The sequence below is a fragment of the Hydractinia symbiolongicarpus genome, chromosome 9 (assembly GCF_029227915.1).
Source record: "Hydractinia symbiolongicarpus strain clone_291-10 chromosome 9, HSymV2.1, whole genome shotgun sequence".
Taxonomy (NCBI): Eukaryota; Metazoa; Cnidaria; class Hydrozoa; order Anthoathecata; family Hydractiniidae; genus Hydractinia; species Hydractinia symbiolongicarpus.
In genome coordinates this window covers 6,052,979-6,080,037 of record NC_079883.1, presented here as the reverse complement: position 1 = coordinate 6,080,037, position 27,059 = coordinate 6,052,979, and the positions used below count along the sequence as shown (strand labels likewise).

At 32.8% G+C, this 27,059-nt stretch overlaps 3 protein-coding genes across 4 annotated transcripts; 1 reads left to right on the top strand and 2 right to left on the bottom strand.

Annotated features, from left to right (window-relative positions):
• Positions 1 to 3,465: 3,465 nt before the first annotated feature.
• LOC130656520 (cilia- and flagella-associated protein 36-like) lies at positions 3,466 to 15,076 on the bottom strand. Its single transcript, XM_057459394.1, has 8 exons — positions 14,884 to 15,076; positions 13,479 to 13,543; positions 8,334 to 8,438; positions 7,832 to 7,946; positions 7,165 to 7,363; positions 6,655 to 6,757; positions 6,011 to 6,280; positions 3,466 to 5,106 (listed from the first exon to the last, which is right to left on the bottom strand). Exons 1-8 carry the CDS (start codon positions 14,981 to 14,983, stop codon positions 4,837 to 4,839), a joined length of 1,227 nt encoding a protein of 408 aa, XP_057315377.1. The 5' UTR covers positions 14,984 to 15,076; the 3' UTR covers positions 3,466 to 4,836.
• Positions 15,077 to 16,938: 1,862 nt separating this feature from the next.
• LOC130656521 (glycine N-methyltransferase-like) lies at positions 16,939 to 21,287 on the top strand. 2 transcript variants are annotated; one of them, XM_057459396.1, is made up of 5 exons: positions 16,939 to 17,240; positions 19,212 to 19,339; positions 19,526 to 19,782; positions 20,319 to 20,446; positions 20,533 to 21,287. In XM_057459396.1, exons 1-5 carry the CDS (start codon positions 17,008 to 17,010, stop codon positions 20,696 to 20,698), a joined length of 912 nt encoding a protein of 303 aa, XP_057315379.1. In that variant the 5' UTR covers positions 16,939 to 17,007; the 3' UTR covers positions 20,699 to 21,287. The 2 variants fall into 2 exon arrangements, with proteins under 2 accessions (XP_057315379.1, XP_057315378.1); XM_057459395.1 differs by lacking the exon at positions 16,939 to 17,240 and adding an exon at positions 17,274 to 18,477.
• A 2,886-nt stretch (positions 21,288 to 24,173) lies between these two features.
• Positions 24,174 to 26,718, bottom strand: LOC130656993 (uncharacterized). Its single transcript, XM_057459944.1, has 3 exons — positions 25,631 to 26,718; positions 25,171 to 25,317; positions 24,174 to 24,803 (listed from the first exon to the last, which is right to left on the bottom strand). The coding sequence occupies exons 1-3, from the start codon at positions 25,953 to 25,955 to the stop codon at positions 24,541 to 24,543; spliced, it is 735 nt and encodes a 244-aa protein (XP_057315927.1). The 5' UTR covers positions 25,956 to 26,718; the 3' UTR covers positions 24,174 to 24,540.
• Between the last annotated feature and the right edge of the window lie 341 nt (positions 26,719 to 27,059).

Below are 27,059 nucleotides of genomic sequence, written 5' to 3'. Positions count from 1 at the left end.
TTAAAAGTGGCGGGGTGAATATGTAAACAAATATGGCTTCCATTATCAGAAAAAAGATGATAGCGATACTGTTAAGGCTTGAAACAATTGTGTTATCACTATTAATTATTTATCAAATTTTTTTCAAAATTCCAGTATTCAATTATTTCTGACCAATTTATATATTATTCATTAAAATCTCCCACACGCTTGAAACAAGATTAAAAGTTAATCTTAGATCATTCTCAATTATAATTTTAGTGAAACCTGGTGTTTCAGAGCATGTTTCATGGTTTTGTTGTCTTTTATTACAAATACACCATGATACAAAAACAAATATGTCTATTGATATGTAGTAATAGTAATAATTATTTCCTCCTCCAAGGTTACATAAACTTTTTCCGTACTTTGCCACCTTTTTTTTTGTTTACATGGACAAATATCCATCCCGTTTGACCGGGATCCCGGCTCACTTGCCCGGGATCTCAGTTAACCGAGTTTCCCGTTGTAACCGGGGCGAGATGAATATGCACTATATAAACACGATTTAAATTTTCAGTATTCTTTCGCAAATATCCGAGATCTCGGTCATGCGGGATATCTTGGTGGACCGAGTTTCCCGGTCTCATATAAAAAGACCCTAAGGACTGCAATATAATGAGTAAATTTACAATATATTACAATTTTGTTTTGTCAACCTGTGTCCAAGCCATGCCCGGTGGTGAAAGTAGTTCTTTAAGAGTGGATTCATTATGACGGGGGAGAAATATAAAGTTTGTTTATATACATTTTGGTCTGCAAAATACCACACACTTAACAGGGTTTAACTGTCAGGATAGAAGTGAAGTTGCTATGGTAACAGCAAAATATCTTTTAAATAATTATGGGATACCAAAAACAATTTGTAACCAGGTGTAACCGGGTGGGTGCAAACAATGCTCTCATTAGTAACTATACTTCAATAGGACACAGCTGCTAATTTAAATTTTTTGCGATAAATAAATTTTGCTTTTTTTACGTAGTTCACTTTATAAGAGCTAAATTTCGCGAATAATTGCGTGCATTTTTAATTATCGCGGGAACTAAATTTCCAGATGACCAAATGAAAATGACCAAAAAAGAAAGTTAGAAATTTAATCTAAATTAGTAAAATTATATTAAAATAAATTTAAAATATGAATTGTAAGACAAGCTGGAAGCTGGTAAAAAGCAAAATTAAAACAACAAAAAAATCTCACGGCCTGTGAGGACACATTTCATTCGACATTTAATGGCAATACCTTTCTTCTCTGGCTACCACATAAATTTTGGACAACAAAACTTTTGAAACAGTAACATTTTCGCACGAGTTTTTTGTCCGAAATTTACCGTCTGAAGATCGCAAATCTGCAACATGTTTTTTTTACTGAGACAAAAGTGAGAATGGAGTTGATATGGCGCCATATAAACATTTCATTCATAAAAACGTTATAAAAATAATAAATTTTATATATGACCATCAACGTCATACCTTAAACATAATTGCCAAATTGACGGAGAACGATAGTACTGACGCGCATAGATTATATTTTTACTTGTTTATACTACAGGGTAACTAAGCAAACAAAAAAAATGAAACCGCAAGCTCAGTGCAAAATATTTTTAAAAGAACTGTGCAATAACACAGGTGGGTGGCAATGAGATTTCTAAAATTTTGTTGCAGAAAATAGAACAATTTAAGACTTGAATTACTAAACAATTTTAAATCTCGACCTCATCTAAAAATTAATTTTGTACTCTAAAAAGTGAAAACTTGTTTTTACTTAATCCCTTAATTTCTCTTTAAGGCGGATTTCCAACAAAAAGTGCTGCGCAGCGTTTTAGTTTCAATAAATGGCTCAAAATAAAACTTTTCTGATTATTGTTTTATTTACATAATTTTTAATACGTGAGCTACAAATGAAGTTGAATTTGATCCTATTTTTACAAGCCTAGTTAACTAAGCTTTCTTCTTCGAGTTGATAAAATGAGTTTTTCTCAAACAAAAGCTTGGACGCAAACGAATGACTCACCGTAAACCCCGAGTTTAAATATTACAATGTGACTAATCGTTTCGGAGGCCATTTTAAATTATCTGTGAGTTGTTTAGCAAGCTTGGCCACATCTTACTATGGTAAAAACTTTAATAGTTTACTAATGTTTGTTAGGGTGAGTGAAACCACTCGCTGGAATAGTCGGATGAAAAGGGCTTTCCCTGACATGGACCACGTGAGCAAAGAACAATAAAATTAGGCAATAAAAAAGTGCGGCCAGATTTTGGCCGCAGAAAAATCGTTTGAAACCCAGCGTAATTTTTCCCACCTTAACTACTCCGATTTCCCGGTGGTAAGAAATATTACGCTGGGTCTCCTGGCTAATTTTTTATGCGCCTTTGGAAATTCGGCTTAAAACAACCATGCGAACAACAAGCAGCAACATCTGCGTAGAAGTACGTTGTGTACTCCCACTTAGAGGAAAAACTTTCTTCCTGATGATTGAACGGGTCTTTAAATCTTCATGATTTGTTAGAGAAAGGGTAAGCGGAATTTCAACTGTTTGTCAGAAAGGGGAAATCGAGTTTCTTTGCGGGTTTAAAGGAATGGGACTAGTTTGTATAAGCGAGGTAAGGATATAAAAGAGTTATTCGAAAAGAGCAGTTTTCAACACGTTGGCTGATAACGCAATTTATCATACCCAAAATCTAATATAAACTGAAATCTAAGGACATCTGTTCGCTAAACGGTTGCTAAGCCATGTTTGGTGAACAAGTGATCAAGGCATTGAGGCAAGAAACACTAACAATAAAGACCTTTAAGGATATATTTTATCTATATTATAATGCCCGTATACGTCTGTCTGTCACGCTAAATGGTAGCTTAGCTGCGTAGTAGCGAGAAGCACGCATTGCGGTATAAAAAGGACGGGCGAACCCATGGATTTTCGACGGGCTAACGACTAGTTATTTGATATTTTAAAAGATAATTTGTTTTCAGCTGATATTTTTTAGGCTTCAGTTTTTAGTCTAAGAAGAAGAATATATTTTTGTACTATTTCTCCTCAATTTTTACTGGGAACGAGGTGTGGTATCTTATAATCTCATTAGCAAAGAAAATAATACATTGTACTGTCACACGCAAGTTTACCGAAGCATTATTGTAATTTAAAACTGTACAGATATTCAAGCATATTTTGAATATGCTGAAACTTGACAACATGGAGGTGAAGTTGACAACTCCATAACTTCCCTTCAGACAGAGTAACCTAAAATGTTTGAACTTTTCAAACAGCGTCCATGATAGCAAAATAAATTTAAATAAACATACAAATTCTCTATTTATTTTTATTTTTTTGTAGTTAATTAAATAAGCAAAAATTCCCCCGCTTTACGAATAAGAGTAAAGTCTGGAAATTACAAATTTAATAGGCGATTCCAGTTCAGAATATACATATATAATTTTTTATATATATATTATTTCTGTTTTTATTGAATAAAATGAATGTACAATGAAATTCATAAAAATCTTCTATTTACACAACATTCAAGCAAAAAGTAAAAACTTCGACTATTTTTAAAATAATTTAATAGGTTAAAATAATTGGCAAAAGTAAGGTAAGACAAATTCATTCACCAAGACTCGATTCAGTCATCACAGCTTTCTTTAATCTATTCACATTCGTATCTTAGCAACCGGACTAAATATTTTTTTAAATATTTTACTCACTGAAAATACATAAAAAATTACTAAAGCGACAAAAATTTATATCCAAATAAAACACAGTAATTTTACCTCGTCTAATATAACAAACATTCTGAAATTAAGATAAAAATTATGAAATAAATAAAAACACACGTTTTTGTCACGCTATGCTGATATACTAATTTTTCGTTTTATTTTCGTCTTAAACTTTACATTGGTATGGTGAACTTCCATGGGTGGTGGTTTTATAGAAGGCTCAGAGTTTCCACCTTTTATAGATTCAAATTTGAAATTTGAGGAGTTTTGACGAGAATTTTTAGCCTTTTTTAGAGAAGATGACGGTATTTTTACAAAAACAAAATTAAGAACATTTGAGAACATTTCCATATTTTTTTTCACAGAAATTGAGAACATGTGAGGAGGTTTTAATGTAATGACCTGTGTAAAGAATAAATTTTTAGATATTTGAGAAGAAAATTGTTATAATGTCTAATTTTAGACGAGATTGGAGGTGTTTTAAAGAATTGTGGAACCCTGTTGATTTTCTAAACAAACCCAGGATGGCCACTTCGAGTGGAATACAAGTCAAAAAATGACACATGAACCATAGAAGTAAAACATGGAATCCTATTTACACAAAAAACATAAGGGAACAAATGGTCATCATGTCATCACCCAATGACGAAAATTTACAGATTGAAAAATAAATTATTTTACTGTTTTTTATAATTACAAACTTCTAAGATTTTTCAAGTTTGGTGATTCTAATAAAGTGACACATAGATGTAGTTAATGAATAATTTAACGCTATGCTTTTATTAGCCTCACTTTTTCGCACGATGGCTGGCGGGCGGGCGGAAGGAATTTGTGTTAGAGTGTTGGTCCGTAAATTTTTAAAAAGTAAGTCGAGGGGTTAAAATGGTAGATTTAGAGTTGTTACTGAAGTAAATTAAACTAACTAAAATTTCCCTTTAAAATATTGGTGCAATGTGTACACTGAGCAAACTAGGTGTGCCATATCCTACAATAAATTTCTATATTTATATTTTTCCTAATTTTTTGTCACTTTTTTAGATTGTATATTATTCACAAGCAAGCGAATGTTTCGTTTACTCGACGTCATATGTCTGCTAACTTCTCTTTATTTATACACCACTTCTTTCTTCAACTTTTCAGCAAGTGCTTTTCTCATCGCCATGCGCTTTTGATCTTCAGCCGACGGAGCAGGCGCCGCTATTTCTCCTGTCACCGCTTGTTTGGCTACTCTTGCCGATGATGGTCGCTTGGGTTGCGATTTTGTGTATTCGGAAAGTTGTTTTTCGCGCTCCTGTTTTTTCATAGCAAGCAGTTTGTCTCGTTGCTGTTTCAAGTACTCTGCTCGTTTCTTCAAATCTTCTTCTGTTGCTTGTGCCTAGAGCAATGACGAAATTCTCGGCTACCACATCTTATTTATCTAACTTTTTATACAACCAACTTACAACAGCTAATTCGATTATGTTCACGTCAGCAAAAATCCGACTTGCGACACGCTTTGTTTACACGTCGGCATTTGTTTCGACAATCACCGTATGCTGACGTGAATTAGAAGGCTTTTATGGTTCATTAGTTACGTTGCGCACAGTATGTAACTACGCCGCGTTAGAACCACAAACACACAAAAGACGTTATTCACGGTGACAAAAACTTTACGTGTTTAGGTGTTTAAGACACCTAAAATATTCTTTAAAACTACTTATATTGACACGATTTGTTTTTAAAAGATGATAATAAATGATGATACAGCATAAAACGTACAGCAAATCAACATTGATGAACAATATAATAAAGAAAAAAAATAAAACATGTCCATAAAAGCAATAACAGCGATGTCAGAAAAAAATTTGCACACATAAAACTTTTCTAAAGACAATTTAAATTTCTTAGCACTGCAGTTCATTCGTTTTGTGCGATTATGCATTTCCTTCACATAAACAACCCGATTTTAGGGGATAAAGCTTGGGTTGCTGAGGGTAAAGGGCGTTTTTGGTCCTCAAGTTGCTTAACTTGTTGAAAAGAATTTAAACTTTTTTCATGATTCTTATCAATAGACTCTTATAACTTTGATTGTTTTATTTGAGCTAACACAAACTAAATTTTTATTAAAGTCCGCTATGGCGCGAAGGGAGGAGAAGTGCTCAGGGGACGGATGGCAAGCCTGAGGGTTGCTGCACAAGTTGCTTAACTTTTAATACATTTTGAGGCCTAGATCCTTAGAAACTGGGTTGATTAATAACAAAAAAGTGTAGTTCAAATCGAAAACAAACAAGGAAACTTACCATTGGTTTCGGTGGAGAACTGGACGCATTTTCTCGCTTCGCATCTGAAATCCAGTTTGCCGCTGCATCCGTGCTTGCTTTCTCTTTCAAATCGGGATAAAGCTTTTTGGGCATATCTTTGCTTCCTTCTTTTGTCACTGATTTAGAAGGTTCGTTTTTTAATGGTGCAAGCTTCGGTTTTTCAGCTTGCTTAGCCTTTGGTGGTTCGCGCTTTTTTACGGCCTGGGAGTTTGTTGGAGCAGGCTCGTAGTCCTGCAAATGGTCACCAAGCTAGGAACAGTATAAGAACGTGAAAAATATGCGTAAGGTGTTTTAGACTTTAAAGTTCAACGTAATAATACGTTCATAAAATTGACTGTTAAATTGAATGTTAAGTATTTTACGAACACTTCAAAATTTTAATTAGACAGGGCAAGTTTTTCGTACAATTCTTAGACAGGGCAAGTTTTTCGTACAGAAATAAAGATATTGGATTACATTGAATCACCAAAAGATGTGTTTTAAAAATTAGCAATCAAATTAGGATAGGATAGAAAAAATAAGCAGAAGGATGGTTTTTAGTACGCTTTCAAAGGATGTAATTGTTAGGTAAGGTTAAAATTTTGATTCCGTTAGGTATAAAATAACGATGTTGCTAACCCTACCTGGGATGCCATCACTGGAACTGGAGGTTCCTCCAATCCATTAATAGATTGACTGACACTTTGTTTGGTTTCTTCTTGTTTCTCCAACACCTCTTGCTCTAATCTAAGTCAAAGAGACACAAAAAGTAACGTTTGATTTTGAAATTTCTTCAAAAAAAGAACTAAGTCATACTTTAGATAAGCTGTATTTGACGCACAGAATTTTATATAAAGTGCAGCACAAATAAAATCATCCTCTTGGCTTTAATCGAGCGAATGGGCAGTATGATATTGGTCAAGAATAAATATTTCCTATTGAGACACTTTTAAACGCCATATTAAATAAAAAAAACCACATCAAATTGATCAATTTGAACACGATTGGCAAGTGTACTAAAACGTTCTTTTACACAAGACGTATGTACTGCACAAAAATCAAACACACATCAGACTTATAGGCAGGTTTCTCATCAAACCAGTACAAAGTAAAGATTCAGAATCAAGTAAATAAAAGAATATAGTTTGAACCACCTTTCATTAACATCGTGAGATTGTGATATCATTTCTTCCATTGATTTGTTGTACACATCATCTTCAGCCTTGTTTTTCTTTTGAGCCTCTTTGTATTCTTCTTCTGATCTACGCATCACTTCAGCTAGGATCTCCTCCTCACTTTGTGATATAGGCTGATGAGGCTTGGTAGCATTTTTGGATTTTTTCTTTGCAATCCCTAAGGTGGAGTGCCAAATAAAGTTATAATGACATTAACCAAAATTGGTTTAATAAACACAACCTTTTTTAGGCTACTGATGAGAAACTTTAAAATTTTAGTCACTTAAAATACACTTTACAATACCTTCTTAAAAAAATGTTTAAAAGTTATTAAATTTCATTTTAGCTGTACAATCAACGAAACCGATATCAGAGAGAGAAAACAGTCTTAAACCCTTCTTCTCTCAAAAACATTCCCTTCGTTGTTGAAAGCAGATGATTCGATATATCAATAAAGTACGCTACAGTTCTATATTTTATGTGATTACTTACAGGGATGACAACACAGAAAAATTCAACCAAAATAAATTCATAATAATTCATAATTTTTTGATTAGTATTTTCCCACTGTGTTTGTTTTTATCACCTTTCTTTTCTTATAGCTTTTAATAAATTTTTGCTTAGTATTTTCCTTTAGTGTTCTCACCTTGTCTTTTCTTGATCAACTCTAAAGCTTGTAATTGCAATTCAACATTTCGTTGTATCATCATTCTTTTAAAAGTTTCATAACTTTCTGCAGCATAAAGTTGCTCATATATTGCCTATATTAAAAAACAACAGGTCAGGTGGATACGAAGAAAAACACATAAGAGTTAGTTAGAAAAAAAGTAACTAGCACAAAATGTAGGTTTCATTTTACTGATTGACAAAATTGCTTGTTTTCAAAAGTTTTTAGGATCTATTTGCATGAACCTGTTTGATGAACTGGTCCATAGACAAAACATTTTACATTTTTTACATTATGTTTTTTACCATCTGTAATCTCCACATACAGGTTAAGCTATACTTCGAGACGTGACATATATCCCAGTAAGCAAAATGAACTTTATTTTAACTTGTATGAACCAATTTCTTTTGTTATAAAAATTATTATATGCTTTAATTTATTTACCATTTAAAAAGCATGTAACAGTGTTAAAAAATTCTACCTGCATTGCTGGATTGTCTTGTGCAGATGGTGAGCCACAAGCCTTGGTGAACTGTTGCTCTGTAATTCCAACATCATTCAAATAACTTGATAACAAAGACTCCACCTACAAGAAGTATAAAAAAACATTATTTAATTTTATTTGATACTTTGTTAGTAGCGTGTGAAAACAGACTGAAAGATAATGAACAATTATACTCTACATTAAACTACACAAGACATTAGCAGAGTGCAATAAAATCATAAATGACTTTCAATCAATCGTTCTTTTCGGTCCCTTGAAGTATTACTGGTAAAAATAATGTGTATGCTTGAGCTTGACAAATTTTATATTTGTACATTAGAACAAAACTTCAAAAAATCAAAGCACTGGAATTTGCAATTTAAGAAAAGAATATCGAGCATTTTTGAAGTCCATCTCGGACCAAAATCCCACATACAGGTATTGATAGATACTAGAACCATTACACTGACAAAATTATTCGAATGGAACCATTTTTTAATGATCAATATCAATATTTACTTAAATGTGTTAGCCTAAAAAATGAAGTTGAAAAAACCTAATATGAGCGAAACCACATTTTAAATTTCATATAAACCAGTTTTATTTTGTCTATCACTCCATCATAAACTTTCTTGATTGTCAAATCTTGCCAAAAATTGGCATAGCTCGATTAAATTAATCTTAAATATAAATCTCTGTAAACAGATAAAATCTCTTTTTGGCAAATATTTGTGAACTTATTTATGGCTACACTGCATTTAGACTATTTTGCAATAGTGTAAATGAAAGATTGGGCTGAAATTTATGGAATAGGAAGCACCACGAGACCTCAAGGGCAGTAAAGGTAGCGATTACTACTACACAAAAAGATACTGTTTAAAGAATCTGGAATAGAAGTGTTGTCTTGATTTTTATTGTTTTTATTACTTTCACTTAGAGAAGCTTTTATTCAATAGCAGTTCTTAGAGCCAAAGCAGGCAATCATTCACATGTGCTGGTTATATTTAACTTCTCATAGTTTTATCTTGGACAACAGAGGCTGGATTTAAAGGTAGAAGCGTTACAAGGTTAATACACCAAGCATAAGAAATGAGTGACTTTTCCAACGACACATATATTAAAAACGATTTTAATGTAACCCAGTACATGTTTTCTGCCTAACCCTATTCAATCCTATTCAAATTATAATGTTGAAAAATAAAAAAAAATAACCCAGTTAAGTTTTGTTTTTCAGCGTGCATTGCTGGAATTATTAATTCATACATTGAGGACTGGCTTAGCTGCAAATGGTGCGTGATATGACACACGTTTATATATGACATATACTCACCTACATTTATACATGCCATAGAAGATTCTCTTTAACCAGGTGTGATGTATATCTTGAAGCTTATTTAAAAGTTAAAATCATTCAGTTCACCCATTTTAACAAATAAAACATGATAAAAACATTTTTCTATTTTTAAAAATAGGTTTTGTGTAAAAATCATAATAATTATCACACACAGTCTGTAAAAATGAGGTTTTTTTCTAATTATTCAAAAACTTTATTGTTCACACAATCCGCAGGAATGTGCGTTTGGTTTAGCCTTTCTTTGTCTTTGGAAAATTTATGAACACATTGGTGAATCTTTTAAGCAGAGCCAGCTCTTATGCGTTTATACACAATGGTGAATCTTTCAAGCAGAGCCAGTTCTTATGCGTTTATACGTGAAGTTCTTAGCATATTCTTTTTTTTCCCTGAATTAACTTCCCAAAACTTTTTTATTTACATTGACTGGCTAAGTATCGTTTACTTCGAGGCCAGGTTTTGTTCCAAAATCCACAAAAAACTTATAGAAAGTTGAAAAAGACTAGACTGGTGAGGTAAGGTGAGAACATGCTTTATTTATATTTTTTCTGTAGAGCTCTAGTTAGCAAATAAATATTGCCCACATATATTTTGTTAAACGGGTGAAATGTTTTTGTATTTTTTGATTAGTTGTTTGCTAGCCTAGCTAGCTAGTATTTGTGAACTATACAACACCAACTATACTACACCTAATTAGCAGAAAAATCTAGCCTAATTTGGATGACGAATGCCTAATTATGCTAACAAATTCCAAATCATGGAATCCTATTTTGGCAAATCATTTGTTTTCCACCACTTTTAAAGGGTAAGTGGCTTGAATCACCTACATAAAATCGCTTAAATAAGTGAAAAAGAACCAATATCGCCCATTTCCAAAATTGTGTATATAGCTACGGCGCAGAACTTAGTCTTATATATGATAAATTTGGAAATATGATGTGAAGTTGAAATAACACTGGAGAATCCTGCTGACTTTAGCTAAATTTAGAAGTAATGGAACCATATTTACATGTGTATATAATATTTATAAATTGTATACATATATAGCTATAAGCAAGTTTTGGTTTACATCTTCCTTTTTGTGCTTGCTCAGGCATTCTCCAGGGCGGGAAATGTCACCTGATACTTTTAAACCAATTACAGGTCCGTTTTTTTTAGGGTAGCCAATATGATTTGAGGTAAAAACACATCGTTCACTCAGTCACCTTTTCATAAAAAAAGGGGCTGAATTTTTCACAGATCCTTTGTTTTCTAACTTCAAACTTTTCATATTGTGTAGTTTTAGGTGAGTTTTTTTTAGGTGAGAAAATTGTACCACGTGACAATCCGACCGCGAAAATTTTTGTAGAAGCAGGACCATATAGCTTAAATTCCTTATTTATAGATTATTTAACACTGAAATTGACTTAAGTTTTTTTAACTGGATTTTTTCGATCTGGTGATCTGTTGTTTGTTTTCTTCTTGTGCTAACGTACGCAAATGGTATGTACCCATAAATCTATTAAAATAGTGCTTGAGTAATTCTTATACAGTGCTGTTGAAATGGTGTGACCTTTGCAATTATAAATTTAGAAATTACCTTTTCTCGTTTAATAAGCTATTTGATTATTTTACAATATGTACCTTTTCACCATACAAATTCTTAAAATTTAGGCCATAGAGCCCAATACAAGAATGCATGGAATGTACAAAAGTTTTTGCTGCTCATTTATTTCTAATATAACATAGAGTTTAAAATATTTAATATAGTGTATTAATAATTGTTTACTTTACATGTTCTTTTTCTTGCATCGAGAGATTTTCATGACCATATTTTGGCTAAGATTTATAAGATTGGATTGTGTGCTCAAACTGACTGGTTTTCCAATTTAATTTAATTTTCCAATTCCAATTTAAGTGAAAAAATTAAATGCAGAAACAGTTGCATGTTCCTTATTATTGTATTTCTATTAATCTTTTCATAGTCTTGTTAGTTGTTTAACCCTATTTGTAAAATATAATATCAATATTTTTGTTGCATTACCAAAGCTTAAATTTTATTGTTTAAAGGTTGTTTTTTTTGCATTGATCATTAAGTGCTCCTTTTTTACAGTGTTTTTGTTGGTTACTATTGTACAACATAAATAACCAGTGTATACTAAATATAAAATTCCATCCAATTTTTAAACCCTTTACTAGTTAGAAATTAGGAAAGTCAGAAACACGGTAAATGGGGACATATATTATCACAATTGGGAAATGCTTGAGCAAAGAAATATATTTCAATTAGTCGCAACTGTAATGGAAAAACAGCTACATAATAAAGTTGACAAGCAATTATTTCCTTTCTTTTTTTCTTGTTTTAGGTACCTTCAGGCAACTTTAGGTTATGTATGCTAATTTTGGGTGGTCTGCTCATATATTTTAATTTGTAAGCTAGTAATTTTAAAGCAGCATAGAAACTTTTCTGCTATCAGGACTTAACAAACACTTTGTTACTTTAGCATGTATGTTACGGGCAAGCACTTAGTGTAACAATCCATATGTTGTCAAATCCTTAGTGTGGATTGCACTATGGGTTTTCCGCATCTCTGCTTTAGTGAGATGTTGGGTGTTGTACCATATGCATATACATTTATTTGTACCATATGCATATACATTCTCCTTCCTTTTTCCAATTATTGTTCCAATTAACTTTTCAAATTTTAACTGCTTTTTTGAATAAATTAATTAAGATAAGGTAATTAAGATATTGCAAATAATGTAAGTATGTTTTATGTGAAATATGTTTTTAATACATATGTTTTTCTGCATTGTAATTTTATAATTTATGTCTTCATTTAAGTGTAACATGCAATATTTATACCTCCAACTTTAATGTTTTACTTGCCTGACAAAGAGATAATACATTAAAACTTGTCAAACTGTACTTTTCTATGAACTTCTAACCCTCTCTATATATAATATCATATATTCTTCTTCTTTTGTTGTTTTTCACAAAGTGCTCAATAAATAAAGTGATATTACACACAGGAAAGAAACAAAGCTTTTTTTTGATTTAATACAAAGTTTCATGCTTTAACAATCGTCACTTGAATAAAATGATATGTAAACCATAAAAACAATATAAAAATATAAAAACAAAATGTAATGGCATCTATAACAGACAGAATACAGCTGTTAATAAACAGACTAGTAGGTGGACCATGGATAAATCACCAATAAAAACAGTTTCCCACCCTTGTTACCCAGTCATATACCAAAAACAATTGGCCAACATTGTTCATTTTGCAGAATAAGTTTCTGTGAAAGTTTAAAAATTAGTAAAGACACAGAAGAGAGCAGTTCATACAGGTAAACTCTTTAACAAAAATTTTAGGCTTAATATCCTTTTTTAAATAACGGTTTATCGCCCGTCATTTCCCGCCCAGCTAAAATATCACTACGCAATTTTGGATTTAATATAAGAATGATTAATTGAAAATTTGGTTGCAGCTAACTCCATTTGGCTAATTTCTTCATTTATATTTAAGATAACATTATTTATTTTTTGTGTTATCTTATCTAAGATGCCCAAATGTGCTGATAGCGGGAAAATAAAATGAAATCTCCTCCTTATGATATTAAAATAGTTTGTATTTTGTGTTTTCGCAACACAGCTTTTTTCTTGCGCACAAACAGACGAATACGGCTATTATTAAGTAATTTAAAAGTAAACTGTTATGATTTAATTCTTATGAAAAAAAAATTGAAAAAACAAAAGCAACAAAAAAGGAACATTACAGAGTTATAGTTATTAAAAAAAATCCCACCAGCGATTTATACTTTCCATGAATTTCTACCCATGATTCATTGTTTTCCTCGGATGGCTCAAATACTAAAGGCAAGAATAAATACATATATATATACAATTTCTTTCAACTGCAAATTAAAAACCAAGCCATATTATTATAAAATATTTTCATCACAATTTTTCAAAAGGATATAAAAATTCCTAGACAACTTTTTAAGCTCTTTTGTATGAAACAAACTTGTTTCAAAGTGGAAGGTATGTTTTAATAACCTTATACTCAAGTGACTTGAAAACCTTTAATATAATAAATAAACTTGTTTAGGCCATGATTCATAATACCATTTAATACAGACCAGAGTGTTTTATAGGGACACAATACAATCCACAATAATTTAAAGCTCTAATACACACAACAATAAAATACATTCCCTGGAAATGAGTTTGATAAGTATTTGTGACAGGAGGATATAACTGTCTCTAGTTTTGGGGAAACAGACATTTTTATTGTCCCCTGTTTTGGAGATAATAATATTTCGTTGGCAACTGGCATGAGTTTTTTCTTTCATAATTCAAATATAGCAAACCAACTTAAATTGTTTGTGTAAATTATGAGGGAAAGGGACAACATATAATTGTTTTGCTATCAAGAAACATCAATTTTACCTTTCTTCCCTAAACCCAAAGGCACATAGCAGAAACATCAATGGCAACTGCACAACACGTTTTTGAGGTTCTGAAAGTCTAGATACAAAAATATTCTCAACTCCCTGATCGTTGGTCTCTTCTATTATTGTTTCCTAGGTTGTGTACGTAGGATATTCTATTAATGTTTTGTATTAAAAATATCTTATAGGGCATAAAAACAAATGTATTCACAACAATTTACACTTCTGAAGTGGCCTTTATAAAGAACAAGAACAATTCAAAATGGACATTTGCAACCATATGAAAGAAGCATCAAAATATCTTTTAGCCGAGTTTATTGCATGTTTTAATTTTTTAGGAAAATGGTTTTTAAAAGTCCAATTGCCACAGAAAAACGTTACATTTTAAAATCCACACACACAAAAAAACCTAAAATTGATGTTCCTCATAGCGACTTGGATTTTATATGTGTCTTCACCATTTGGTTTTACAATTAAAACTCAATTATGTGCTGTTTTCGAGAAAACAATAAAGTGATTGAAATCTTGATTCTGGGTTCATTTTTTTCTTCCGCTTAACACTCTGAGATTTTTTAAATTCGTTTATGGTGGAAATCTTTACATCTGGAAACAAAAAATGCTGAAAAGAATTAAAAGTCCCCGATTTTGGTGTTAATTTCCTAAAATGGTTAGCTAGCTAGCTATCAACAAACTTCATATTGGTACTTGAGAAAAAGAGAGCACAAAACAAAGAAGAAGATGAGGACAAAAGTACTTTACCAATAGACTGAGTTTCGATAAAGGACATTATTGGAACCTCCCATAGTGGTGATGTAAGAAATCCAAATACTCCGTCAAATATAAATTCCCAGTCTGACATTTTGCAGCCGTTTGTTTCTTTTGCAGTGAAAATTTGAGGTTACATGAATAATCCATTCACAAATCGCGTCGGGGGTAACCACAATGTTTACACTCGTGTACCATGAACACGAAAGAAGGTGCGGAAATACACCGGACCCGGAACCCTGTGTTGAATTTTTAGAGAATATTTTTATCAACCTCGTCCCCAGGGCACTTTGTATCTTTTTTGAGCCCGGGAAAAAAGATACAGGATGCCCTGGGTACGAGGCTGTGTTTTAATATCAACTTATCACTCTCAGAGCTGTTTTCTTGTTTCCACTACGCGCGAACAACTGCTTTTTTAGTTTTTATGCTCTTCGCGCAAAAATTCTGAGACCTGTAAACACTTACTGAGGTTAGTTAAAAATACAATGCTAACCCGGTTCTTAATAATTAAAAAATAATCTCGCTTTTCCGATACTCCCGTCTTTAGTAAGGCCACTCTTATTTCGTGAATAAAACACTAGATTGGCACTTTTTCGCCTTTTCTCTCTTCCTTTTCATGTCTCTCTTTCAACCTCGTTTCTCAGGACAAATATAAAAAGCCTACCAAATCATGGGGACGTGGTTGTGTCACTTTGTAAGTTAAGAAATATAAGTAATGCTCTAGAAATTCAAGTCATTCAGACTACGAACCCCACAAAAGCAACACCAGCCTTGTATACTAAATAGATTAAAGAATAACCATTGTGTTGTAGACTCTCTCAAATGATAAACCCTAACCTCGTCCCAGGATCTTGTGGCCCCTGAGTCTTATAACAGAGTGGCTATCAACTTCATCAACAAGGCATTATGTCCTGTGAACGAAGTTGGTTAAACCCAATTCTCAATCGAAGAACCCTTTGAGATAATATATTCAAAAGTAGGTTCTAATCTCAAAGAGCTCTAGGACGGGAAGGGTTTAACCCTTCCCGCTTTTTAAACTCACGCTGTGTAGGCACAGGCAAACAAAACAAAAAATTGAAAAAATATTGAGCATACACAAAAACAACTTGATATATACCACAATAAACTAGTGGAAAAATATCGTTAATTCTAAAAGCTTCCTAATTTGTTTTTGGGGAGAGTGGATAGATTGCAAAAAAAATTTGAAAAAATAATATTATTTTATTATTTTTTAAAATTTTATTATATTTAAAAAAGCATAGTATTAACCGCTATAACGGGTTTTTTTATTTCTAAAATGTTTATCATATCAACCTGTCCCCGTTGGAATATCGTAGTCGTAGAAGAGCCCTATATACGAGGTTGGTATTATATCTAATGGAAACAAATTTGTTTTTTTTCTATAACTCTTCTAAACATTGAACTTAAAAGTCTTAGCTACCTCAGAGTTTTTTTATTGCATCTTTTAAGTCAAATAGTTATGTTTACCAATTGCATTGATCAACCTCGTTCCCGGACCTTTTTAGCAACTTTATACTGGGGGTGTTCGTTCCAGTGTTATAATAAATTTTAGAAGATCTGATGACGAGTGGTTGATGGGTCAAGGAGCTGCAAAATAATAGAAAACTTTGTCACACCAGTAGCCAATCAAAATGTAAACAAACAAAAATAAAACAAATTAATTTGTTTGATACTATGGACGATGGACCTTACCGGTCTATCTTGATGTTCCGGTCTGTCTGTCAGATATACTGCTTATATACCGTCAAAGCATAACTTTCAGGGGGATTTGTTTTAATTGTCATTGCGTTCAAAAAAGGACAGTGAAGTTTTGCTTTATATTAAAATAGATTAGGAAAGGGTTTCCCAGCTCTAGTATATTATAAGCTTGCTTAAAAAATATTGACGTGATTTTACTGTATTCCTTTCAAACCACAAAGCTCTAATTAATAAACCATTAGATTGTTATAAATAAATAAGTTTACCCCCTGATCCAATCATGTTTAACAAATAAGTGTCATGTTCCCTGAATGAAGATATAATTGTCGAACAGAACGGTTTGTAAACAAAACATCCGAAGCCAGAACTGTAGAAAGATTAAAAGTGAAACTTTAAAAAATGACATCCCCCAGCAATATAACGGAAAGAGTCGACGGAGTTTTTCGAACTCGGTCACTTGGAATCTCAGCAAGAGGTATTCCTGATCAGTATGCTGACGGAAAGGCAGCCAAAGTTTGGAAGACGTACGTGGGAGACCAGCAAAAACGCACCGGATACTATAAAGATCATTTGCTGAAAGTTTTGAACGAACGCAACTGTAAACATATTTTTGATGTTGCCTGTGGAACTGGGTAAGTAAAAAAAGAAAGAAAGAAAAAACTAAAAAGTTTAATTTATTGCATTAGTTGCACGCGCGAAAACCTGATTGTCTTATTACCAAACGTTGCGATATGAAATAGGGACTGTGGAGGAATATTAAAATGAATATTAAACGTGAATCATGAAACCAACCTAGTCCCCCCAGGCTTTGTTTCTATAGACGGTCTATCAGACAATCGTGACGTGATGGACGTCTCAGTAATCTGACTGAAGACTGGGAAGGAGCGAGATACATACAGGCTTTTCCGTAAAAACTAAACCGGTTGTTTTTTTTTTGCATTCTTGTTGTTGCTGATGTTACTAATCAACCCAAATTAATTCTGCTATTTCTATACTGGAGAGGTTTCTGGGCTAGAACTCACTCTGGTTTAACTGACGACATCGCAAGCAAAAAAAGTAACAAATAAGAAACAATGGAATAGAATTCAAAATAGTCAAAACTGTTTTTTTTAAAGAAAGTAGTAAACCCATAGGGACTCCCTAACCACACGAAAGGAAAGTTTTTGTTTTTTGATGACGTAATTCCTTTTAAATTTTTTGATTTTTTGACACATTCTCTCGTCTTTACAGCAGTTCCTTTTTAGCTCCTGCTGATTTTCCCATTTTTTGCCTAATTCATTCTTCGGTTGTTTAAAGGACAAAAATTATTTTTTAGAAACAGTTACACAAAAATATCAAGAGAGTACGAGCACGAGAATTAGGATTTTTTTTAGAATTTTTTTTCTCGCAAATTACTTAGAATACAAAAAGTAACCCATGCTACTAATACCTTTTCTATTTCTGGTTTGGGATTTAAGAATGAAATATTGGCCGACTGTCACATGAACAAAAAATTAGTTTCTGCAAATAAAATATTTCGTCTCATCGTCAGAGAGAAAAGTGAAAATTATTTTCCAGTGCGCAAAAAGATTTTCGGACCAAAATGTTTTCCCCTCTCCTGTGCGGTCCTTTGATTTGCTTGACCTTTTTTGCGCTTGTAAGAAAATTCAAAATGGCAGACAGTCGAGTGGATGGGGTTTTTCGAACCCGCAGTTTAGGTATCGCTGCTCGAGGTATTCCAGATCAATACGCTGACGGAAAAGCTGCTCAAGTATGGCAAAAATATATTGGAGATCAGCAGAAAAGAACTGGGTATTATAGGGAAAAAATTTTAAACTTGCTGAGATCTCGAAACGTTAAAAATGTGCTTGATGTTGCTTGCGGCACTGGGTAGGACTTTTTTGTATAGCTAGTTAGCTAGCTATAAGACTTTATTACCTACGCCAACAAGAATATAGTAATAATTATAATACTAATGCACAGCAATCTGATGCCCAGTTGTATTATAAAAAATGCCGCTTGCTAGCTAGCTAGATAGCTACGTGTTTTGAAAAAAACATCCCATACGAAAGTTTTTTTTGTCAGCTTTTTTTTAAGATGACAATAGCTGTTTCCCCACGTGGGCAAGTGTTGAAAAGTCCACGGTGGGTTAGTAGCTTTTCCCACAAAACGTCAACCTTTCCTATGTGGTTTCTTAGGAACGAAGGAGTTATGTTATATACATATATTATATATTAAATATATAGCTACTTGAATATATCATCTTTTTGCGGTTTTAATTTGGTAAAGTTTGTGCATAGCTAGCAGTATAGTTAATGAGCAAGCAAGAAATAACTGCAACCTAAGTAAACACCTGTAAAATCGTGCAGGTAGGGTAGGGGAAAGTGTGATGTTGCAAGTTTCCCAAATTGTTTTACGGTAGAAAAATTGGTTTTGTTGAAACCTTGGTGATAATTAATCTCACAAACATAAAAAATATGTGTATATATATACCAATCTCTGTCCAGCTATGCTCAAACTATTGTATTTGCAACTGCTGACATGAGCCACACCCAGGCCTTATTTTAATTTATCTTTGAATATTCTCTGGAAGTAAAATATGCTGTAAAATCAAATATTTTTAGTGTCGACTCAGTGCTTTTGCTTGAAGAAGGTTTCAGTGTCACCAGCTGTGATGCTTCAGATAAAATGTTAAAGTATGCTTTGAAAACAAGATGGGAAAGGCGAAAAGAAGAAGCCTTTGATAAATGGGGTTTGTAATTTAATAAGTTATTTTATATCTTCGCAATAGTTCTTTCTGTGTATAACACAATGCTAAATTAGTGTGACCACTTTAACACAACAAATTACTGATACTGGTTCAACACAATTAAAACCCCACCACCAAGTGATTCTTATTAGTAATCGAATTTGTTTTAAGTATTTGTATATTTTTTAGTCATTGAAGAAGGAAATTGGCTGCGCTTAAACGAAGCAAATATCACTCCACCAGGTGATGGATTTGATGCAATAATATGCATGGGAAACTCTTTCGCTCATCTTCCAGATTTTGATGGAAACCAAACAAATCATTTTTTGGCCATTCGTAATTTTCACGGCTTTTTGCGGCCTGGTGGCATATTAATTATAGACCATCGCAACTATGATCATATAGTTAATGGTGGAAAAGCTCCAATGAAAAATATATATTATCAGGTATATAATCAGTGGATTCCATTAGCTAATTCACTTTTTTGTTTGTTAAATGTCTATAAAGACAGACTTGATACACGACGACGACAACGGCGACGATGACGATGATGATAATCTCTTTTTCTTTTCCTGTTTCTGCTTTTGTTTTTACCAAAAAATTTTAAATGGCTATAGGAAAATTATTTTGTATATCTGTCATGCAGGAATGCATTTTTAAATTTCCTACTGGAAATTCTAAGCATGAAACTTTTGTTGCAGTTCAAGATGAATTTTGCAACTGATAACTAACACCTCTTCTTGTTACGTTTTAAAGGGTAAGTGCCAATGTTAGGATAAGAAAAAGAAAGTTGTTTTTTGTTAAGGAAAAACTTTTTAATACATAAAACCTAAAAATGCATAAATCAAATACATCGTAATATAACAGTCGTTAACATTTAATATATTGACATTGATACTGCACAGCCTTTGGTTTTGCATTTTTTTAACCATTGTCAACATTTTCTGTTCTGATTTGATTGACTTGGATAATTTTTTTGCAGAGTAATGCGCAAGTTGATATAAAAACGTCTGTATTGATGGTTGACGGCAAGTACCAAATGGTGACCTTGGATTATGTTGTACATCCTGATGATCTTCCAGAAGATGTACCCTCAGAAGGAAAGGAGAGGTATAAAAATTATTTGGTATTGTATAACTGAAAAAAAAAACGTGTATAAAAATAAATTTTTGTGACAATGTTCAATCCTTTTTTAGTAAATTTCGATTGTCATACTACCCTCACTTATTGAAGAACTTCAATGCTATTATCACAGATGTTTTTGGCGAAGATGCTAGTCACACAGTTTTGGCTGATTTCGAACCTTTAGATGCAGTGAAGAATCCTGCGTACTTTATTCATATATGCGAGAAGAAAAAATAATCCTGAAAATACGTAACTCAGTTCTGTGTAAATATATAAAAATTTAATATTTCACAGATTTTTTTATTATTGTTTAGTTCTATATATATGTATAAAAAGAGAAACTTCCTTAGTGTTTTTTTTCTCTTGTTTTTTTTTTTTGTGCGTGTTTGTCAAGGAATGCTTAGTGTAAATGAATTTTGTTTGCTGCCGACACGTGGCAGTAATTCTAACGTTAAACGATGATGTCATCATTTTCTTCTCTTTCTAGAAGTCAAAATGTGAAAAAAATTTTTTTGCATAGATCCACTGGTACTTTACAGGGAATAGGACCCAAGCAGGTATAAGTGAATTTTTACAAGTGAATTGCAAATTGTTACATTAGTAGTGGATTGAATTCACCCTTGACTTAAACACACCTTTTATAACCCTGATTTGTTATTCCCTGGTAAGGTATCTACTTTTTAAATTTGTTTTTTTTTACTTAGTTTGAATTTTTGAAAAATTACTAATGCATATAATTAATAACTATATATATATATAACGTTATGTATAAAGTGCTTTTGTTGTGAAATATGAAATATATGTAAGCTTAGTAACCAACAGACAACTCACATAACTCCATGTTTTAGAGTTAAGGCACACCCAGACTTTATCCGCAAGTGCCGGAGATCGAAAAACTTTGTCTATTTCTGTCAAACAAAACTTTCTAAGATATCCTCTGCAACAACAACGTGACGTCACACAATGGTTTTTAGTAAAAATTCTGCTTTTATCAAGCCCTTTTAATTTAGGCGATTATATACAGTGGACACCTCCGTAGGACGGACCAAAAAGTTTGCCACAAACGATAAGGTTGTACACCAAGAAAAAATGAAAGTTTTTTATTTTTTTTGAACTTCTGTTTACAATACATTCGTGTTACTACTTAAAATTAAAAACGTCTCTGTTTAGCAAAAAAGGTTAAATTGTCCTTAAACAATGTTTTTTTTTTGCCTAACTGGGGAGTGGTAAAGGGAAATACAAACGTGCCAAATAAATTTCCGGTTGTAAAGTAAAACATTTTTTGCGTTTTTTGCCAAACTAAGCAAGGTAGACACCTGTTTAAATCGGACAAAATATGTGGTCCCGTAGATGTCCGCTTTAAATAGGTTCCACAGTATTTCATTTTGTGATGTTTCCTGCTACAAAACTGGTTATTATGTAAAAGAGCAACTAAATTTTATATTCTTGGACAACAAAAAGGTAATTTTTACTTTTTTGAAATGGGCATACGGCATTGACCAGAACTCTGCATGGGGCGCTGCTTTTGCAAGAACCTGAAGCAGATAAACGGCGTTTTCTTCCGAAGCATTTTATTGGACCTATGACAGAACAACCAATTTAGAGATGTCTGCCAGACTTTAAAAATCAAACCTTGAAATGAGATCCCAAAAACCATGAATATCTATCACTCTGAATGAAATCTTGAAGACGTTGAAATATGACTGGTACTTTTTATCCTGGGTTATAAACTTTGCGCTTTTGGAGGATTATTCCGAAAGTTTGGCAAAAAAGAAATTCAACCGAAATTAATAAAAAAACTTAAAAACCTTCGTATCAACGTATCAATAAGAATTGGCGGATGAGTCATCAAAAATTAGCAATGCTCACGACTGCAAATCTAACCATAACCTTTAATAATGAAGCCGTTGGGAATATCAACAGAGTAAACTTTAAAAACATTTTAAAATCGACGTTTTTTATTTGTGCGAACGAGCTCTAAAATTCGCCTTTCTGACCACAAATGTTTTGTAAAGATGGTAGACCGTATTGTGTATACTTTGAATTTTCTAATATATCATGCATTCACAAATCCTGGAGATCATAGGTGTAGAAGAGCCGTGGGGACTAGGTTAAGTTTTGTCCAAAATATTAGACAGTAATTTATATATTATATTTTGTTCTCTATTCTATTTAAATGCTAATTCATAAATCATATATTTACAAACCTTGGGGATTGCTTAGCAGCGTTTCAACTTCCGAGAAATATATAATAATTAAAGTTTTACAGGGGGGTAAGGTTTCGACGCTCATCCCAGTTTCTTTTAACATGTTGCTACGAATAATTTTTTTTAACATAAAGAGACCACTAGGAGAGTGTCAGCTTTTTGATTAAAACTTTGTTTTTAGATTTTTGGTTGTTACTGGCTGGAAAAGTTCAAGAAAAGAACCTTTTCTTGTTTTTTTATACTTTTGGTAATTATTTGGCTTGAAAATAGCTGAAATCTTTTTTCAAGAATTATTTTCTGTTTCAGTCTACGATAAATTCACTCATTGTGACATTTCGTCCCTACATTTAGGGTCGGATTCAGAATTTTTTTAAAAGTAGGGTTAAGTTTAATATTTTTAACCAGCGAATTTACAAGGCTCCAATGTGTCGTTGCATTGCGCCGTTAGAGCTCAATCTAGAACAACTGTGATCCCTCAACGGGTTCTAGAAGCCAACATTTCTAGAGCCCTCTAAATGCCTTAAATGGCTTTAAATATGTGGAAAAATGACAACAATAAAATTGTTTTTATGACAGAAAAAACAAAGCATCCATATTATAATATACGTCTGTCTGTCTGTCTTTCTGTCTGTCTGTCACGTAAAATGGTAGCTTAGCTGCGCAATAGCGAGAAGCACGCAATGCGGTATAAAAAGGACGGGCGAACCCGTGGATTTTCCACGGGCTAACGACTAGTTAAATAAATTCTCACATTAAAATTGTTTTACACCTATTCGCGTGTTCGGAGGGCTGTTATGAATATTTCTTGTCGATTCTCTGGCAAGGTGCTTCTTCATAAAATTACTATATGCGGGATTAATAAAGCCCCTACTCAATGTAGGCTTTAGCCTACTTCGCCTATAACTGGATCCGACCCTGACGTTAGCAAGGACTGTTGACAATGATTTCCAATTTTTCAGTAAATTTTAAAGTTTAGCTTATTCACTATAGTATTTAACAAAAAAAAAACATTTTAGCAAATTTGTGAGTTAAGTACCAAAGAAATATTTTATCAATCGCGAAAATTGAAAACGAGCAGTATTTTTTAAACGGGGAATAATCCTATTTTTTATCCGAAAAATTAAATATCTGCTAAAGAACAGCGTTGCCAATATTATGCATGAACTCGTTGAAGTGTGTTAAACGTGTACTCAGTTTTTTTTTCTAGAAGACAAGGTCAAACCTCACAAAAAATCCAACACTGAGAACATGGTTTGCATATTATAAATACCTTACCAAAACCTCAAATTGGGAAATTACATGCGCACAACCTATTTTTCTTTTTCCCTAATGTAAGAGTGAAACCTCTCTATAGTAAACACCATTGGGACCTTAAAAGAGTGGCCGCTATGAAGATCAGAAGTTCTTATTCCTTCAAAAACCTGGTTTGGGGTGCTAGGGTATAGCTAATTCAACCGCTAAGTACGCCAAGAGGGCGGTTTTAGAAGAGGAAAAAAATATTGCCATCTTTTATTCAAATTTAATAAATCAAGAAAACAAAAGCAATAAATTCAAGTAAGATCTCCCTAGAAATTGTTTTATATGGTGAATAAGACACATTATTGGACGAGTTCGCTACAGAAATTTCCGTTCTAGGGGTAATATAAATTCCAAACTTAAAGTGATGTGTGATAAAAAGAGATGTCTGCTATAAAATGTCTTTTACATGGATTTCTTTCGCCCTGAGTAAATTGTCTGTGGTAAAAAGGTGTCTGCTATTAAGCAACTTTAGTGTTACCATTTTAAAGAAACATCTGGTTACTGCGATCAGAGAATATTTCTCAAAAACCATGCATCTTGTGGACTCGTTTTCTTTACTGTGAAGCAGTAATTTTATTCTACTTCTACTTCTGAATGCTGTGACAGCATTCTATACGACATAACTTCACTTTGAACTGTCTTCTTTGCACTTTTTTGTTCGGTAATGTACACGACTAACGTCAATAGCAAAAACACATTGCCAACGCACGCACATAGAAATGAAAAGTCTGTTATTACGTTTGTCACAGTAAAGACGCCAAATTTAGATTGAAAAACAGTTGATTTTCCATGCATTGACCGGTACGCGATTATAATACTTCCGCTGGCACCAATACCTATAAAATGAGGCAGAACGATATTCAACAACATTGTTAACGATCTCCTCCCCAGTCCTTTATTACGTTAACTTGGCGGAGGTGGGGGTGGGTCGTCAGTAATACGATTCACGTAACAGCTCATAACTGAGCTTTTTCTGTACAGCAGCCATTTCTTATTTGCTGTTATAAAGACCTAAACCATTGCATTCATAAATATGATACTAACAAAGAATATTGAATTTCTCAAGCAATATCCGTCATTTTAAAACTTTCGAAACAGTCGACTAAAATTACCTTCCCGTTACATCACTCATTATAAAAGCAAACAAAAGAATGGAAACAAAGTTGTGTTAAAATCTAACATGCTATTACACTAAGTTCTTACCTGAAAGAGCAATAAACAAAATGGCTGCATAATTCATGTATCTTTCCAGTGATTTCTTTACAAACTTTTTCGCAAATATAGTTATAATCACTGCAAACGCATTGAACACTATAGCCAGTGTCAAAAATCTTTGGACGTCTTTAAACACTAAAAAAAATTTATAAGTGTCCTTATCTTGTGCGGGGCAACATCAGCAAGAAACATTTGGATAACTGTCACAGACGTTACAAGTGTGCATCTTCGTTTTCAGACACTTTCTACCCACAACCTTGTGCCCTCTCTACTCTCATAAGACTGCGCTTACGGACAGAGTTGTCAATAGCACAGCACCGATTAAAAACAAAGAGTCCTGGAAACGAGATTGCCTACTCTCGTACCACATTAACGTAACAACATGGTCTTATCAGTTACATCATGGAGGTGAAAAAAACTGAGAACGAGGTTGGTAATTCGTACATACCTTGCTCGTTTATGTTAAGTTGTTTTAGTATATCTGGATGTGTCTGTGATATCTTCTTGCATCTCTCCGTTGTAACGTTCAGTTTGTTGTTAAAGGAGTTGACACAGTATGTTGACAATCCAAACGTGAATGTGATATCCAATAAAAATCCAGGAAGATGTGACGGTTCAGTAACTGTGTTATTTACATTTTCATGTAAAGTAATTTTGTCAATGCCTGTTATTTTCAACCAGGACGTACTCCCAAGAGAAATCAACATGCATATCCACGAGGCGATTAAAAGAGTTAATAAAATATACAGTGAGTATTTTAAAAAGAAAAACATTCTGTTTTAATTTTTTCGTCTCAACTTCACCTTTTTAGTTTTTCATTGATAAAGAGTATTAATTTGAATTCTTTAATACAACTGTTAAATGGACTTAAATATTCATGATATGTTTTTATTCATACACTAAACAGCCATGTAAAAGTTTGAGAAGACATTTATATCAACCTTGTTCCCACCCCCTTTTGCCTCTTTTTTTATACCAGTTAAGAAGAAGATGCCCTGTGGACGAGGTTACATGTTTATATATGTTTATATATATGTTTCAGTTTATATTCGTGTTTCCTGACAATTTACTGGGTATTTTTTCCCTGAATGAATAAATAAACTTGAAATATGAAATCTCTAAATATGGAATCTATAAAAGTTTAAGAATAGAAATTTTCAACCTAAATTTTTTAATCAACTTTGATCTGGCGATTGCGTATCTCCATTTGATCCAACAATTTCTAACGGTGTGAAATTTACAGTGCGCTTATTTCGGCAATTTGTGTGGACTGCAGAATCCGGTCTTTTGATATATTTCGGTTGATGGGTTGAAATTTTTATGTCTCTGATCAATATTGGAGAGAATAAATAGAAGATTATCATAATTTAATAGTTTAAGACATCATGCCAGTTTCGGTTTGCTTAGAAAAAGTTTTATTATTAAACACCCTCGTTCCCAGGGATTTTGCATCCTTGATATCAGAAAAGTTACTTGAAAGTTTTTTAGTTTAATTCTTTTTAGTTTTATTGCACCATCCAGCACATGTACAATTTCTTTTTAAACTTTAAAAGTGACAAAAAAGAGAAAAATCTTTTAGATTTCACATTGAAAACGTTAAGAACATCTAAGGCTGGTTTGAAGTTAAGTGTTCTTAAAAAAAATAAGTGCTTTTGATACACTGGCATATTTGTGCCACCTCAACTTATATTAACTTTTAACTCGTTTTTAGGTTATGACTCGCGTTATAACTTGAAAACGAGTTACAGCTATTATCGAAGTTATTAGCTAGTTATAACTCGAGTCATACGTTATAACTCGAGTTGAAGGTTATTTAAGTTCACATAAAATTGGCAAACATTCAAGTTGTGGGGATATTTTTCAAAGAATACAAAAAT